The sequence below is a fragment of the Phalacrocorax aristotelis genome, chromosome 7 (genome assembly GCF_949628215.1).
Source record: "Phalacrocorax aristotelis chromosome 7, bGulAri2.1, whole genome shotgun sequence".
NCBI classification, from domain to species: Eukaryota; Metazoa; Chordata; class Aves; order Suliformes; family Phalacrocoracidae; genus Phalacrocorax; species Phalacrocorax aristotelis.
The window spans coordinates 30,419,773-30,437,710 of record NC_134282.1 but is presented as its reverse complement, the minus strand read 5'-3'; the positions used below and the strand labels follow the sequence as shown (position 1 = coordinate 30,437,710).

General features: G+C 57.7%; 2 protein-coding genes across 3 annotated transcripts in view; one reads left to right on the top strand and one right to left on the bottom strand.

The window, feature by feature from the left end:
• BOK (BCL2 family apoptosis regulator BOK) overlaps positions 1–11,834 on the top strand; it is a 51,802-nt gene extending 39,968 nt beyond the window's left edge. Inside the window, exon 6 of one of the 2 annotated variants that reach the window (XR_012661588.1) lies at positions 11,499–11,834. The gene's annotated coding sequence lies outside the window, so the exon portion shown is untranslated. Of the gene's footprint in view, positions 1–11,466 lie in introns of both variants that reach the window. The other variant, XR_012661587.1, reaches the window with a different exon arrangement.
• Positions 206–13,897, bottom strand: ETV5 (ETS variant transcription factor 5). The gene is made up of 13 exons (XM_075099632.1): positions 13,752–13,897; positions 13,179–13,315; positions 12,977–13,064; positions 12,780–12,827; positions 12,624–12,674; positions 7,381–7,510; positions 6,990–7,241; positions 5,065–5,324; positions 4,207–4,266; positions 3,660–3,728; positions 3,107–3,276; positions 2,161–2,262; positions 206–1,987 (listed from the first exon to the last, which is right to left on the bottom strand). The coding sequence occupies exons 2-13, from the start codon at positions 13,221–13,223 to the stop codon at positions 1,766–1,768; spliced, it is 1,497 nt and encodes a 498-aa protein (XP_074955733.1). The 5' UTR covers positions 13,224–13,315; positions 13,752–13,897; the 3' UTR covers positions 206–1,765.
• Between the last annotated feature and the right edge of the window lie 4,041 nt (positions 13,898–17,938).

Sequence of the window (17,938 nt, the reverse complement as noted above, 5' to 3'; positions counted from 1 at the left end):
CTCTCACTGGACTTGGCTTTGTGAAAGCCCCATCAACCTGGTGGATTGTCACCTGGTCCCAGCTTCTGCAAAGGGCAGACAGCCCCACATGCCCCAAGCAACAGGCCCTGGACCACTTCTACCCCAACAAGCACACCCACAGGCTCCCTCCCAAGCCCAGGGAGCATCCCATCACACCAGCAAAGCAGGGGCTCAGACAACCAGGGAGGAACAGAAAGCAAGATCCTTTATTGTACACAGTACAGAATGTAATGCAGCTTTGCAGGAGATACATAGCCCTGCTTGAGTAAAGATTATTTCAAATCAGTCCTCAGATTAACCCCTTCTGCACTGTAGACCTGCCACACTGAGCAAATGGTTAAAAACCCTGTCCCCAAGGTAGGGTTCCCATAAATGAATGCTCCCCATAGGTACAGGCCACTGCGGCCACCAGGGGGAGAGCAAATGAGTCTACACAGAGTTAATCTTCATACTTCCCCAAAAAAGAATGAATCAGTCAAAAAAAAAAAAATCCAACCAAAGCTAACTAAGAAAGAGAAAAAATTTCCTATACAGCATTTACAACAAAAAAACATGTAGCCAGTGGGGGGATAGGCAGGTATGGATATATGAGTGGTGGAGGAGTGTTAGGAGGCGCAGCAAGAAGGGGGGAGCTGGAGGGAGGTGGGGTACCTGGGAAGAAGAGTGGGGGACCCCACCATCCTTGCCTGCTGTGGCCTTACAGCCCAGCTCCAAGGCTATTACAAGCAGTGGGGGAGCACAGCTGAGCCAGCACTGGGGTTCAGCCTTGGTTCCCCTGGGAAAGAGGACTCAAGCAGTGAAATGGAGTGGACCAAATACTTCAGCAGCTGTCCCGGCAAGCCACGGGCACTGAGAGCTCCCCCTGCAAGCATGCTGCCAGAAAAGCCAGGGGGGCATCCCCAGGGTCTCTGGGAACAGCAGCCAGGCTGCAAAAAATAGTTTTGCCTTAAAATACAAAAAAATCTACAAAAATTAGTTTAGAAACCTTTTTTCTTTTTTCCTCTAAAACATCACAAAAAAAAAAAAAAGAGAAGGAGGGAAATAGTGTCAGGGTCTCCTCCCCTGAAATGCAACCCATGGCACACAGCCAGACCTTGGGAGGAGTCAAAGGGGCACAGAAAGGACCCAGGAGGGCTGGAAAACTGTTATACCAGGTTATATCATGAGATTGGGGTGGGGAAGGTCAGTTTGGGAAGAAGGTAGAAGGCTCCTTGGGGTTGGGGTAGGATGCTGCGCACATCAGCCCAGGGATGCTGGCCCAGGTGCCCCCTGCACCCCTCCTCTGTGCAAATCAAAGCCCTTTCCACCACACAAGGCAGCTACGCGGATCGCGCTTGATGCAAAGCAGATTGTCATGACAATTCGCCAGGTAGCCACACTGTCTCAGCCCAGTCCTGGGGCGCTGTTGGAGCTGTCAGCCCTCGCTGTGCTGGCAAGGAACAAGGCCTGGGTCAGAGACTGCGTCTTTAGCTCCCATCGCCCCAAAACATCATGCCAATGCTTGGCAGGAGATGCCAGCCACGGGTAGTCCTATGCACTAGCCCTTGGACAGTAAGGGTGGGAAGTCAGCGGTGACACACAGAGGGCATTTTTGATCCCTCCAATTTGTGTGCACACATGTGCGGTTTGTCTTCCCGCCCCCCCCCCCCCCCCCCCACCTTATAACAGCAAAAAATATTATTTAGAAAACCGCATTTGCTCAAAGTGGATGCGCTAGTGCTCGTGGCTCTGGCGGCTGGCTGAGTCAGTACGCGAAGCCCTCCGCATAGGGAAGGCTGCTGCAGGGATCCATCTCTAGGAGGTATGCTGGGCTGTCCTCAAAGTGCGTCAGCGGAACCGTCTCCTCCTCGGGCACTGGGCAGTCGGGCTCTGTCTTCAGGAAGGGGCGCTGGTTGTCAGGGTAGGCCATGGAAAAGAGGGCATCGGGGTCGCAGACGAACTTATAGACGTACCGCTCACCGGCCACCTGCGAGGAGGAGGGAAGGCATGAGAAGTGCCCTGCACCTTCCCCACCAGGGACTAACAAGCGAAGCACAACTGACACTGGACCTAGACCCCTCCTGCTGTGCCCAGGATGACATTGGGGCATGGTCACACCCTCCACCACCCCCTCCCCAACATAGCAGAGTGGTCACTCGCCTTCTGCATGATGCCTTTCTCATAGTAGTAGCGCAGGGAGCGGCTGAGCTTGTCGTAGTTCATGGCTGGCCTGTTCTTCTGGATGCCCCAGCGTCGTGCTACCTGGGGGGAGAAAGGCAGCAGCCGTGAAGGCTCCAGCTGGGGCTTAGAATCACAGAATCATAGAATCATGGAAATCACAACCAAAACATGGGGTAGGGGCTTGTTCTGGGGGGCTGGAACAGCCAGGGGCAAAAGCATCACCCTAGTCCCAGAGAAGTCCCCCGCCTGCTGTGATAAATGCTCCAGCTCCAAGCACCCACTGCCACCCCACCAAACCGGGGCCTGAATCAAAAGGCATTTGATTAGGGGAGCCTGCCAAAAAAGCTGCTTCAAAAAACCACAACTTCCATGCATGGCATAAGGGATATTATGGGTAATTACCCACAATGCACAGTTTGGCACTACAGCTGCTTTCAATTACTACCCAAACAGCTTCTACCTCTGCGTCACCCTCCTGCAGAGCTGCACAGCTCTGGCACAGCACTGTGCCGGCACAGAGCTGCCGCTGGGGACTCAGGGGAAAGCAGTGGAGCAGTTTGTGAGGGAGAGAGCTGTGGCTGAGCGACGGGTCTCAGCAAGACACTCAAGGCATGGCACAGAGGCAACGCCACCATGGCTGGTGACTGCCAGCAGGTCTGGGAGCAGAGCGCATGCCATGCTGAGAAGCAGCAGAGGAGATTAAAAGCAGATTTCTTTGGCTGCTTAGCACAGATGGGTGGCTAGCTTTTCCCTATCACCCTCAAAAGCTGCCGGAGGGTAAGATACATGTCTCGCTTCAAGTGCAAGTGTGAATGGCTGTGTTGCATGTGAATGATCTGCCCCCACATCCCCAGGGTCTCCCCGCAGTCGCTCCCAGGCTGCAGCCCCACCACCCGGCATGCTGGCGCAGTACCCCGCCCCGTACCTCCTCGGGCTCGATCAGCTTGAACTCCATGCCCCGGCCAGTCCAGGCGATGAAGTGGGCATTGGCAGGATCATCCAGGAGGGTGACCAGGAACTGCCAGAGCTGCAGGGACCCACGCCGCTGGTAGGGAGGGCCCTCACGGTACAGGGTGGGCTCTTGCTTCACTTTACCTGCTCGCACCAAGACACAGCTGGTTAAACACCCCATCTCTGCCCCTCTCCTGGGCTGTGCCTCCAGGCAGGGAACATGTACAGCAACACTGGGCTCCCCCCTGTGACAGGACCCTCCATGTGGGATCAGGCCACAGGGTTGGAGAGGGAAGAGGTAGTGGGGACAGCGCTGCAGGCAGGCAAGACTCAGGGTGGGTGGCAGGGATGGGAACAGGGCATGGTGGTGATGCCGAGCAGTCGCATGGGATGATGCTCAGCAGCTCCCAAGAGCACCACAGTGGCACAGCTTTGCCTTAAAAGCCAGCTGCCACAGAGCCCAGCCCTGAATCTCCCTCCATGAGCCCTGGTCACCCCCCAGCCCTCCTCTGGAGCTAGATTCTTACCCTCCAGCCTCTCTGGTACCACGCATGTGTCATCAAAATACAATCGTGTGTCCTTTTCATATGAAAATCCTAGGGGAAAAATAGACCCTTAGTGAGCACAGGGCCCCTCCGCCACCCTGGCCAGACCCCAAAGACCCCTGGCTTGACTCAACCCAGCACCAAGATGCTATCCCCCCAGTGCTGGGAGCAGCCCTGTCCCCGGTTATTTTGGTGGCATTGCTCTGGCTCGCCTGCTGAGTGCCACACAGCTTCGTTGCCCCCTCATGCCGGGGGACTTGGGGAACCAAAACCCTCTTAGCAGCATCACAGTGTACATTATCCCAGATTATATGGCACAGCACTGCCGTGCCCTCGCAGCAGCTGGTGGCTGCATGGCACAGGTCCTGTTTTTAGTGGTGGTGCCAGTGCTGCTTGCATGCAGGCTCTCACAGGCACCACAGGGCTCTCGCAGATGTTTTTGGGGTGCCCAGCAGCATTGCCAGCCATGAAGGGGGGGTCTGCCTGCCCCGAGGGAGAGATGGGATGAACACACCAGGGGCGCACTCACCGTCATGGCTGCTGGGGAAGACACCCCCCCGCAGGTACGAGGACTGGCAGTTAGGCACTTCTGCAAGGGAGATGAAGGTGGTATTAAGGACATGTATCCCATGGGTCCCACCAAGTACTCAGCAGCATCTTCCTCCCCTCATGTCCTGTAGCCAAGCCTGGGCATCTCTCGAGACCCTAGTGCACCCTGGTCCACTGCACCCACCCCCAGCCCCCACACCCAGCTTTGGGGGAAAACCAGTGAGATTTACGGGGCCGGGGCGGGGACACTGGAATGAGTGCTGGGAGCAAGGTCTAAGTCAGCTTGGGTTTTCACCATGTTATTTAGGCCCTGCAGGAAGGGAGGCATTGCCGCGCCTCCCCTGCCATCTGCTTGGCTGTGCTACCCTCCATCCCGAGGTCGGGGTATTTTTAGGTCCCTAAGGCGATTAGAGGATTTTTTCCGTGATGCTGGTGGGGTCCAGCAGCCAGAAATCACAGCTGGCCCCAGGCCAGGGCTGCAGGGAGACCCACCAGATACCACAGGGCACCCCAGCCCATGGCTATGGCACAGGTCATGCAGCACAGCATCTGGTGAATGCCTACTCTATCCCCACTGCTTTGGAAAGCAGAGGCTGGGGGGGGTGGCGGGGAGGCAGGGGGAAGCAAAGAGATCATCTACCAGGCAAAGCAGCAGCCTGGCACCGTGGGAGCCTCAGGGTGGTGTGGCACCCGCTGCCCAAGGCTCAACCCTGCGCCTGCTGTGCTGCTGCCCATGAGCCATGGATGGCAGAGACGGTTCCACTTCCCCAGGTGCCACTGGTGTAACCCACGCTCCCCCAAGAGCTGGCACCAGCTGCGTCCCCTGACTCGCACCCACCTGAGTCAATGCAGTAGTCCCGGGGCTCCTGCTTGATGCCCATGGGGGACTGGAAGCTGTGGCTGGGGGGGCCAGGCAGGCCGGGGCCACCATGCTCGTAGAGTGGGTCATGGTACTCCTGCTTGAATCCCTGAGGGGGGTGGGGGGCAGTGGGGCCAAGGGGCTCTGACAGCTGCCGGTGATAGATGGGGCGGCTGTCACCCGGGACCCCAGGCTGTGGTGGGAAGGGGTGGCAGGGCTCCGACAGCTGCCTCTGAAACCTGGAGGGGAGAGGGACATGGCAGTACAAAAGGGTAGTGGGGTGGGCCCTGCCAGCATGCTGCCGGCTCCCTCCCCACACCAGGACCTCGTGCTGGCTCATTGCCTTAGCCCAGGGGGTGGTTTGGGTGGCATTGTGTCCCACCCATAGCAGGCTGTGGCAGTTCTTCAGGAACACAGCCACCATAAGGGTTCATCCTGTGGGGACCTGGCAGGGTGCTGGGGAGTCCTGTCCCCCTCCAAGCACTGGGGACAGCCTGCCGGGGGAGCAGGCCAGCACATGGGCCACCACTGCTAAGCGCTGCGTGATGATGTCAGCCCTGAGCTGCAGCAGGAATATCTGGGTAAGAGTGGGAAAGGGAAACAAAAAACCCACCCCACAACAGTAAAACCTCTGTAAAACAGTAAAATCTGCCCCTGGGGTAGGGTGCAGCACTGCAGGGCCCAGGGGATGCTGCACCCAGGTGGGTGCTTATGCAAAGCCAAATCTAGTCTGCAGACCCACAACCCCAGCTGGCCGCTAATCTGCCTGCACGGCTGGGATTAAACCCCAAACTAGGTGGCAGGGAGCACTATTTTCAGCTCCAGGGTGTCACCATCACCGGCTCGAGCCCCAGCAGAGTCTCTCCTGGCTGTGGTGGATAAGGGACCGTCTGGAGGGGGTGCTGCCACATACCCTCGCCCTCTGGCACCTTGAAAGGTGATCTCTGCGCCCGGCTCCTCTCAGCCGGCCGTATACCATTTGGCTTTGTAACTGGAGCCCTCCCAGCTGCCGGGCTGGGATTACTCCATTTCCGAGCTGCGTCCCTCTGCCCTTCCTGAGTGAAACCCAAGCCCCGTGCTGGCACAGTGCTTCCTGAGGGGTCACAGCCAGCCCCCCACATAGCTCGAAGGTCGCCTGGAGCCGAGCCTGGCTTCGCTGGGGAGGGATGCTTGCCTGCTGTGGGTGAATCCTGAGGTTTTCCATGGCTCCACTGCATGGCCTTTGCTGGGCTGCTGTGTCCAGCCCCACGTCTGAAACGGACACCCTGCTGCTGGTGACACAGCAGCCAGCACCACAGCAAAAGGCATCCAAAAGGCCACAAGCAAAGCCAGAGGTCAACTGTGACCTGCACCATGCCACCTACTGATAGCAGGAGCACCTTGCTGGGGGCAACAAAAAAGACCGCCAGAGCCTCCAAGGATGTGGGGGTGATGGATGACAAAGCCACAGCTTGAAGAGGAAGTGGGGACCACGGTCCCTCCCTCCACAGCAGGGGTCAGCCTGCATGGCAGAAAGCTGCAGCAGGTGGAAGAGAGGAACACAGGAGCCCTGACTCAGCACCATCACCTGCCACAGCAGGGACGGATGTAGGTAGCAGCCTCTGCCTCCTTCACCTTTCCTGAGGTGGAGGCGAAGGGTCTGCCCAGTGTCCCTGGGGCTGGGAGGAGCTGGTCCCCATTTGCAGGGAGCTGCCTGATCCCAGTGGCAAGCAGCAAGTCTTGCTGCACTGGCTTCCACGGGCCCCCAGGCAGCAATTTCTGGCACACGGTCCATGACTGCAGCAAGGGGACTGGCATCCCTCTTCCCTCCCCATGCTTTGAGGCCACCAATCCATCCCACAGGGGCCAAAGCCCCATAAAAGCCCTCAAGACACGAGCATTAGCTCAGATGAGGAAAGCCTTACCTGTGCTCTGCAGGGTACTGGTTTTCAGACATCATCTTTGGCATTTGCATGGGCGGGTGAGGTGGCCGTGGCACGGCGAAGGTCTGCTGCCTCTGCTCCTGTAGTGGGTGCGGGGCTGGGGCCGCCCCATGGGCAGCTGCCTGCACGGCTGGGGCTGGCGGTGGCAGGGCCGATCCCTGATGCGCAGGAGACACCGGCGTGGTGGGCGGCGTTAATGGCTTGAACCCGGCAGGGGGCTTCCTGTCATAGGCACTGCAGAGGGGAGAGGGGCTGGGGGCTGACGGCGATGCTAACAAGGACATCTCCACCTGGCAGAGGCTGACAAGGGAGACGAGTCCCCATGCTGCGACCCAACGGGTCTGCAGGCAGTGGCTGCCCCACTCCTACCTACCAGCAGTTGTAGAGGCACTTGTCCCCGTAGCCAGCACAGAGAGCCTGCTCATGGCTGCAGGATGACAGCTCCGACGAAGGGCTGCGCAGCTCCCGCTTGACCTTTGCCGGAGGTGGGGCATGCAGGACCACTGCAACAGGAAAGAAGAGGATAGAGGCTTACCCTTGGGTGCTCCTTCCTCAGGAGTCAGGTGCCAAATTACGCCCCCGCCAGTATCAGGCAACCAAACCATGGCAGGATGATGCCCCAGAGACCCTGACATGCTGGCGGACCAAGCCAGGCTGGCAGGGCAGACTTCTGCAGGGGAGGGCAGAGCTCCCAGGAGCTGGGACAGTCCCTTTGGCCCAGGACATCACTCACTGAGGGATAATCGTTCCCTGCTGAGATCTGAGAGGCACAAGAACAGGCAGACCAAGGGCTATGAGAAGAGAACAGGCAGCTTGACAACAGCCCCTCAGCAAGGAGAGATGAGCCCAGGCACTGCAGGCAGCAGCTGCCTCCCTGAGCCATGGGGTGAGGAATAAGGGGGTTTGACAGCCTGGAGCTCTGAGAGCTTGTAAGCAGGACACAGCAGCCCACTCACCCTTGCCAGGGCATACCCAGCTCCCAGTTAGCTGGCCAGAGAGTCAGCAAGCAGCTAAATGGGATCCACCTTCCCCCAGCCAAGATGCTCCAAGTGGACCCAGTCCCAGGGTCCCACAATTGTACAAGTTCAACTGGCAAACGTCCCATTAAAATCCTTCCCAGGATCCAAAATCCCAAATCCTTCCCAGCCCGCCGCAAGCCCACTCTCTATATATAATTTTAAACCAATTAATATATGCTTAACCTAATTAATTTCTAAAAGCAGGCGCTCTAGGAAAGGGAAAGCGCCTCAGAGATCTTTACCTAAATAGTGCCTGCAGAGGAGAGCCAAGACTAATCGGAAGTGGAGTATTAGCTTCATGCAAAGTCTAAACACAGCCTGGCTACACCAGAGAGAAGCAAATAGCTCCAGGACAACTGTTCACAGCTTGCCAGGTAATTAGCTGCTCCCCTAATTTGTCAAAACCTTTAAAGAGCTGCTGATTCCCCTCTCTATCCCCCCCCCCCCCCGCCCTGCAAAAGGGCCCAGCACAGCTGGTACCAAGGGCATAAAACCCCCCAAGGAGGATTTGAAACACGAAGCCCAGCGCTGAGCCAGCACGGCCCCCCCCACCCGCTCCCAAGCCGGATTTATCCCCCTCCTCCTTCCCCCCCAGCGAGGTTTTGCCGCTCTCAGCATTTCTAGCCTTAATGGGGGGCTGCCACAGCAGCAGCAAAGCCCAGGCGCCCCACGAGCCACGGGAAAGCGAAGGGGAACTGGCTTTGGAAGGGCTCCAGCTGCCTACCACGGGCATGTTTCTCCCTAACAGGCTCTGTGTTGTTAGAGCGGGTTGTTTTTCCGCCAGCCATACAATGGGGTCTGGTTATTCATTGGAGGGGAAAAAAAAAAAAAAAAAAAAAAGGTCTCCAAGCAGTCTCCACCCTCCATTCACAAACAATTTGGAGCGCTCCATTCATGTGGCTGGGGAAAAAAAAAAGAAAAAATTTCCCCAGAGCTTAGCACTGCCATTCAAGAAAAGGGAAACAAGCCTTAAGAAACTAACAGAGACCAGCTGGCCAAGCCCGGACTTTGTGTAACGTTTGGATTCCTTACACAAACACCGTGGGGCCGGCCGGCGCTGCTCGACAAGGCGTGCTCTTGGCAGTGAGGCTGGAGTGCCCAGTGGTGGAAGCCAAGCGGGGCACCGAGGCCAGCGATCCAGCTCTCGGGAGCAAGAAGCTGGTTTTGGGTCCCCGGCAGTGAGCAGCTGGCCAGGGAGTGGGGAAGGTGGCAGGCCCTCCCCGGGAAGGGGGTGCCCTGCCCCAGTGTCCAACGCCTCAAAGACACGTTGGGTGCGCAAGTGCTTTTAACCTTTCCTGTCCTGCACTCGTCACTATAATTAAAAGCTAAAAAAAATATAAAAATAGGCAGAGGGAGCAGCTTAACTATAGATGGGGCCAGAGAAAACGCCTCGGCACACCCACACCAGGACTGAGCCACAGGAGCAGTGAGAGCACCTGTGGGTGCCTGACGGCCCTTCTCTGGGCTACTTTAGCCCCTGTGGATGATGGACCCCAGAGAGGCCAGGCGAGGGGATGGGCCACACGTGCCACTGCTGTGCCTGGCCAGTAAGGCAGCACAACTGGGAGGGGAAGATGGAGGGGCTCTGGCATACCCGCCCAGTGCCATACCGCCAGCCAAGCTGGAGATGCCCCCAACATCAACCTTCAGCCAAGAGATCTCCTGTGGAAAAGGTGACACCCCAAAGCCATTTGGGGCCTTGAATTGCCAGTGAATCCCTTGGTGGGGGACAGGGCAGGTTCCCAACCATCAAATGGGACCTTGAAGAGGCTGAGCCTGGAGGACGCTGGCTTTGCTAGTGGCACCCGCTGCCCGAGCCACAGGGAAGGCAACCAAACCACTGCTTCCAGCCCAGCCCCCGGCAGGGGACCTTGGCACCGGCTCAAGCCGTCACCTGGGAGTCAAGCTCTGCACCTGCCCCTCCATCCCCTGGTGTTACAGGATGCACCCAAGGTCACATGAGGAGAGGAGCCAGAAATAGAAGCCAGGCTCCTGCTTTCCTTTGTTTAAACAACCCGTCCTCAGAAACAAAACTCCTGATTTCATTTTGGTTTGTAAGAAACCCCACTCCATGCCCTGCCCATGGCTTTAGTGATGCACCACCCATGCAGGGGGCCACAAATCCCCTGGGAGCAAACCCCTGCAAACAGCAAAGCCTCTTGCAGTGCTTTATTTCCCCAGCATGACTCCTTTGCTCCCCAGCTATTTGAACCGACTGAGATATAACATTGTACATACACACTTCTCCCTGGTATCGTGCCACCAGCGAAGCCCGCACCTACATCCAGCTAGGAATGCAGCACGATGGCCAGTGCAGTGAGCTCTCCAAGAGTCACCCACAGCCTCCTTGCCTTCCTGGGAGAATCTGCTGCTTCTCTGGGTAGCTTATAAGCACCAAATCCAGCCCCTTGCTGCTCAGTCCAGGGTGCTGAGAACAACACATCCCTTATTCAGAGGAGCGGTGCTTTCCCTGTCCCTACAGTGGGATTTCCTCCCTGAGGCAGTGACCCACCGCCCTCCAGTATGTTACGGCACTTTGCTGCCAAACCCCAACTTTAAGCCCACATCTGCCAGGGACCTCAGCTACAGAATTGGGAACAGTGAGCGGGCAGCAGCCGAGCTGTAGGCAGATGCTGTGCAATAAGGATTTTTTAGCAAGGCGAGAAAGACACCCCATTTCAGAGCATCTCTTGAGACTTGACACAGCACACGTGGCAGCATTCCCCACAGCAACGGAGTCAAAACTGAACCTGATTTGTCCCTTTTTGCTGCTGTGCCAAGAAAGCTTGGCCCTGGGAATTCCACGGCCACGGAGCAGGAGATGGAGCTGGTTTGCTCAGGATAAAAGGCAGCAGCAGATTCCTCAGGGAAAAGAGACGGAGCTGCAGAACTGCATGCCTGCAACCATCCATACGGGCTAGGGAAGGAATTACCTTCCCCTGGGAGCTAACAGGCACTGAATCGCAATGCAACCCCCAGCCCGGGAAAGGAGCACATCCCCACTAGCAAAAGCCTTGTGCAGGGGGGAGGCTGCACCATATTTGTTCCTCTTTCTTCCTACACTGTACACAGTTCAAAACAGGAATGCAATGAGAAGATGGGGCCAGAAAGCTGTAAACTAGAGGCTTTCTTCTCTTTAAATGTTCTTCAGTGCTGGTACAGAAAAGCCGGGATCCCTGTGCCCCTCCACCTTCATCTGTGCCCTCTCAGCCAGCACAGCCCTCTGCATGTCAGTGAGAGAAACCTTTGCTTTCTCTCCCCGGTAAAGTTAAGGAAGGTTATTATAGCAGGGAGTCACACAGGGAGATCTCCTTTCAAGTGACCAAGTCAATTCAAAGCCACGTCTGTAGAGGCTGAGCAGGTCAGGAGAACATTTTAAGTCTTGACCAAATGCCTTTTTTTCCTTCTTCTTCTTTCTCTCCTTTCCCTGCATTGCCCAGAAAAGTTTCTCTCTCCTCTCTGAGCTCTTCAGGTTACAAGGAAACAAGAGACTTCCAAAAGGCACTGGAAACAGCTTCAGCCCTAAGAGCCACCTCCCACGCACACTGCAGTTTCTACAGCTCCAAGCAAGAGCTGCCGGGCTGCACTAGGATGTCAACAGCCAGTTGCATTTCTGACTCTGGGCTTGCCTTTTATCTCAGGGGAGACAAGGAAAAAAGTGCATCTGAAACTCGGGCTGTCTGGAACAGTTTAATGGCAAGCTTCCCACTCAGAAGTAATCAAAGAGCAATAATTAACATGCGTTTACTGTAGGAGAAAATACCCTTGCTGCATGCTGTGACAAAGCTGGAATGAAAAATCTGTTCGACTGCAGGCTAAATTTGATTTCCTTTAAGCTCTGTAGCCGTCTGGCTCAGCAGCAAAACCCAGCCACCAACACCAAGCTACTACTTCTGTTTGCCAGGCAACGACTCAAAACATCCCGGCCCCCCCCTTCTCCCAATGAGCCTTCAACGCCAGTAGAGCCAGCGCCCGAGAGCCGTGCAAGCACCACACGCCATTAACCAGCCCCTGCCCTCGCCACTAACCCATTCCAGCAATGAACCGTGGCTTAGAACCAACTCTCACTCATATGCAATTCAAGAGGGACTGCATTTTCACTGGCCTCTTTTTAAACACGCTTGCTTGCCAGTGATTAATGCTGCTTAAAGCGGCTCAAGTTTCACTGCTCAGGTCCGCTCTTGCCAACAGCGCTGGGCCAGGACTGTTAAAAGCTCCAGAAAATGCAGAGATTGCGGCTAACTGAGGAGCCCAGCACGGGCTCTTGCATCCACTTGAAAAGGAAAAGGAGTGTTTATAAGCAAATCAACATTACTATGAACAAGTAGCGAGTCTCAGGGGAACTCAGAGATCAGTTAGAGATATTTCCATGTGTTTGGCTATAATTTTCCCCATTTACAAAAGACACGACATTGCAAGTTTCATCTCGATGAACCCAAACAGCACATGCTTTCTCCCAAAAGTCCGTGATTTCACGGTTTCAGCCCCAGGAACAACCGCTTTCCCAAGGAAGCTGCTCCAAACCCAGTGCAAGGTTTTGCACAGGCACCCAAACATTTCCCTCTCTGGAGAACAAAAACCCAGAACAATCACTTACAGTTATCAGACTGGAAATCTGGGACAAATTGTTCATCATCGGGGACCTGAGCTAAAAAAAAAAATAAACAAAAAGTGGATTTATGGCATTTTTAGTTCTCAAAAAAACCACTCATGGAAAGATTTTACACAAAAAAAGGTGGAGGTGAAGACTTGCCTTCAGCTAGCCAGGCCTCTTGGAGCTGGCTGAGATCCTGGAAGAGCTCTAGAACAGAGTGAAAGACTTATGCACTCCACAGAAGAATAAATAAAACTGCCATTATCTGCAGGATTATTTCTAAACTGACGAACGCGAGGACAGCAGTCTCATGGGGCTGCAGCGAGGCCGTGGCTGCCCAGGCCAGACCTGCCTACCTTCCGAGTCATGGGCCAAGTCAGTCTCCAAAAATTTCCTTTTCCTATCGGACCCCGGCCGGCCTCGGCCCTCCTCTGCGCAGGATTTCTGCAACGACCAGGGTGAGAGCGGTTCGGGAGGGTGGCAGCCCCCAAGGACGGGGTGTCTCCAAGGATGGGGTGGCTCAACAAGGCACGGGGATGGGGCACGGGGCAAACTTACCCCGGGGCCCATGAAGGGAACCTGCTGGTCGTAGAAGCCATCCATGGTGCGGGGGAGGCGGGCAGGGCCCCCGGCCCACTCAGCATCGACACTGGCCCGGGAAGGGGGGTGCCACCCAGGCTCCGGCAGGTGCAGGGCTGGGGGGAGGAAAGTCCAGGATCAGGCCCCGGCCCCCGCTGCCCACGGGGCTGGCTCGGTGCGGGGCTGCCGCGCCTCCTGGGGGAGCCTGGTCGCAGCCCCCCGCTTCGTGATGTCACCCAATTTCTATAGAAACGGCCGTGACATCATGCGCCGTGGGAGCAGGAGGAGGAAGACCGAGGGCCGCCTCCCCTCCCGTCGCCTTCGCCGATGCTCGGCGCTGCAGGGCCGCGCCGCGCCGCAACCAGGCCCGTTCCCACGCCGCCCCGCGCGCCCCATTCATAAACTCCTCCTCCCCACCCCCCTCCTCCTCCTCTCCGCCCCCGCGCGCGCTCGCGCGCGCCCCCCACCATTCACACCGTGCGGCCCGCGCCATTCATAAACACCGCCCCCCGCCCCGCATCGCGTCGCTTCGCGTCGCGAGGTCCCGCGTACCCGGCCGGGGGGCCCGGGCTCAGCCGCGGCCCGGGGCAGGGGCAGCCGGGGCCGAGGGGCCGGGGAAGGCGCCGCTCCGTGCCCGGGCTCCGCGCTGCCGCTCTGCGCCGGCCCGCAGCCCCCGAGCCAGCGGCCTCCTCCTCCTCCACTCCACGCCCTGCCCCGCCCCACCGCGCCTCGCCCCGCCCTGCGCCGCTTGTTTACCCTCCGCGCAGCCCAATGGGGCGCCGCCGCTCCGCCCCCTGCGCCGTCTGATTGGCTGCAGCGCCGCTGCACGCCCGCCCGCGCGCCGAGCCGCCGAGCACCATTGAGGCCGGCTGGGTGGGAGGGGGCGGCGGAAGCCAATGGGCGTGGAGGGATTTGCATGGCTCCGCCAAGAACGTTTTTCATTCATAAAAAAATAGAAGGGGGAAGAGGCTGGCGGGTGGGGCTGCGGCAGCGCGGGATTTAAAGGGGCCGCGGCCTTCTCTGGGAGGGGGTTTGGGAGCCTAACTTGGTGGCCTTGGGGGGGGTTTGCTGGGACAGCCCAGGGAGTCCGATCCGGATCCGGGAGGGGAGACGACGGCGCCATGCCCAGGAGCTGACCACACAGCAAGCTCAATGGATGGGATGGACCTTGGGCCTTGCACGGCATGAGGTCCTCTCTGCACCCACCATGGGGTTCCCTCTGCTTTCTCTGGGAGGTGGTTTTGCACCAGCAGGGCGGTGTCACGCAGGTCCCCTGGCAGGCCTGGGGCTAACCCACACCTGAGCGCTGGCTTTGGCAGCCTTTCCCCTGCAGGCACCCTCTGGCAGGTTTGCCTTTGAGAAGGGTTCTTTGGAGGAGGCTGTAAGGAAAATAGTTCCCACTTGCAGAGGCGGTGGGGCTGCCCTGGCCACAAATCCCTGCTGAGTGGGATTATGGCCACAAGCCCTTCAAGGACTGCAAAAGGCTCAGAGGACTGGGAATGTGTTTAGGACAGAGCGATGCTGCTGGGGGCCTGCCAGGCCCCCCACTCCAGCATTGCTCTGCCAAGTGCCTCAATTTCCCCATCTGCAACTGAAGGTGGTGACACCCACCGTGGAGACTTGCCTATGGCCACTCCTGGAGGATGCAGAAGATTGCATGGGATAAATGAACAGTGTGGAGGCCTCATGTTGTTCTGGAGTGAGACTGGGAAATTATTGCTGGAGAAAGGAAATCCAAGGGAGGTTGCTCAGTTAAGTATTGTTCTTCTCAGCTTGGGAAGGAAAAAACCCTTCTGCTCAGATCCTGGGAAGATGCCCAGAGATTAGGAAGCCTGTTGGAACAGGGTTGTCCTGACCATTTTGAGATCCTCAGCCTCAGGTAATAGGCTTGCCAGTGTCTTGGGAGAGCTGCTCAGCATATCTCTGGGCTGGTGGGAATTTGTCTGTGGATGTTGGGGTACTGATGAGCTTCCAGAGCCCTCCAGGGCCACCACCATACCCCAGGGATGGTGCTGGTAATGGCAGGTAACTTGTCTGCCATCATGTCCTGGGTGAAATGGGGGATGCCACTATCCACTGCCCACTGGATGCCTGTGTGCTGGGTGTGTGGAAGCACACAGAGGGCATGGGATGACCTTGCTGCCTGGGGAACACTCCTGGGGGTTCTGCAGGCGCTGGCACTCTCACTTCCCCTCTGCACAAAGGCAACTGGGATTAAATCACCACTGGTAAAATTAGCAGATGACATACGGGTGGGCAGGTGGCAAAACCTGGGCCGGGGAGCAAGGCAGGCTGCTGGGCATGAGCTGGGTCCTTGCAGAGCTAGGCACAATAAGAAACTCAAGGTGGCTGTGGCCCTGTACCTGCTGGGGGCTGCTCCGCACCTCTGGCACCTCTTGCTGCCACCTGGTGCAGGGAGAGGCAATGGGGGCCAAGCACAGCCACGGGGCAGGCTGCAGAAGTGCCTTGGGAAGAGCCGAAGCCCCTGGAGAGCCAGGGCTGGGAAAGGGGATAGCAACTGATGCCTGCTAAATTTAGAGCCCACTCAGGGTAAAAAAAAAAATAAAAAATTGCAGGCTCCAAATTTAGCCAGTTGCAGCTCCCGCCGAGTGCCGTTCCATCGCGCTGCTGCTGAGAACACCCCTTTGGCCCTGGCAACCTGAATTGGGCTCCTCCCATTGGAGTCCCCAAAGGTGGGGACCTTGTGCCTCACCAGGAATCAGGGAACCCCAGCACACCGCAGGACAAGCCGAGTACTTCATCACCACCTTTATTTGAGGCAAGCCCACAGCAGTCCAGGTGTACACAGCAACACGCGCTTTGCTGTGGATGCCATTTCCATGCAGGCAACCACGGCTACTCACACAGCTGGAGGATGAGGCTGGTGCTGGGCTGGGGGTCCCATGGGAATGGGGTTCCGCAGCTCTTGGGGGGGGTCCCCCAGCATGGTGCTGGCTCGAGGGTGTGCTCATGCACTGGCACCAGTGCCTGAGGCTGGAAGGGGGGGTGTTTGGAGGGCTCCCGCTCCATCTCGTGGCCTTTGGGGGATGAATGGGGCCGAGCTGGGAGACACCAGGGGGGATGGGGCATTTCAGAGCCTCAAGTGCCCCTCGGCTGCATGGCATATTCCTCCACAGAGCTGCGGACAGCCAGGCTGGTGTCCCAGCCCCTGCGGGTCCCCTCCTGGGCTGGAGACCTTTGCACCATTGGACTAAGGAGGTTGTTAGCTGTCAGGCCTGTTGAACCATGGCTTTGGCATGGCAGGAGCTGATTGAAACTGTGTGCCCTGGGGGAGGTGGCAGGGACTGTTTCACCGATCATCAGAAGGGGATGTCTCTATTGGAGCCCATCATTCTTGGCAGGGTGGTGCTGGTGTGCCATTGTCCCGCTGCCCCAGGGCAGTGGCCCTGGGTTCCCCGTATGCTGCAGGACATGTGTCTGAATACTCCCCCCAGCTTTGAGCTCAAACGAGCACTCCTCACCCCCAGCACACTGCCAGACCCATGTGTGCAGGCACGGACATGGTGCCCGCTTGCTTTCCCCGGCTCCACCACCACTGATGGGAAACCACAGCAAAAAGACCCAAGTGCTGTTCTTTGCCCAGAGCCCAGCAACCCATGACTGAGTGCAAGGAGCAGGTCTGCAGTGGAAACCGTTGCTGATGCCATATACGCATTTTATAATCAGAGCCCCAGGATAAAACCATGGGTTGACACTGGGTAATGGAGCCAAACCTGCTGCTATAAACGCTGCTGACCTCATGTGTCGTCATCCCACAGATTAAACCCTTTACCCTGCCTGCCAGCAAAGCTCTGGAGATGGTTGAGGTTTTTTTCTTTCACCCTCAAGTGCGGGGACTGCAAGGCACAGCTGCTACCAGGGAGGGGCTGGGGAAATGGAGACTGCTGGTTCATAGGACCTGGGGTTTGTTTGGCCTAGCTTCCATATGCTTTCACCTGGCTACTCGTTAACAGCTGCCCTGGGTGACGACAAGGAGGAGGGTGGATTTCTGCACTGCGGGTGGAGTGTGCCCCTGTATGCAGGTCACAGCTCCAGTGAGCTGTGGCGACCTCTGTGCCCGCTGGCCAGGCCTGTGCTCGCTCCCGCTTGCTCCACAGCGCAGGGCCCCCTCCTCACAGCTTCTTGGCTGCCACTCTCCTGCAAGCAGGTCCCTGGGTGTTGCGTTGTGGCAAGCACCTGCCCCCAGCTCACCCTTGCCCTGCTCAGTGCTGAGGGCAGGAGTAGAGGGAGCCACAGCACCCCACCAGAGCCTCCTCCTGTGCCCCAGCTGAGGGGGATTCATGGGCTGGAGGCTGGCTGGGACTCCCCTGGGCTGCCACCACCTCCTCCTGCATCAGCAGGGTCCTACAGCTGCTGTCAGAAATGGCCCTGAGGCAAAGCTTGAATGGGCACACAAGAGCACTGTCCCTGTCTGAGAAGGGTGACAAACAGCTCCCTTTCAGCTCACTGTTCACTCTGAAACATAATGACAGCAGCCCCCTCTGCACTGCCAGGGTGATGCTATTGAATGGGGACCTGCAGCATGAGGAGGGACTGGGCACTGGGGAGGACATGGTGGCTTGTCCCACCCGGGGCTCCCTGCCCTGTGGCAGGGGCATAGCAGGGACAATCAGTTTTCCCACCTGCAGCAACATCCATGGGGCACATGCCGCTCCTCCTTGCCCTGTGGCACAGGGGCCTCCGCCACACCCGAGGGAGCTGCCCAGGAGCGGGGCTGA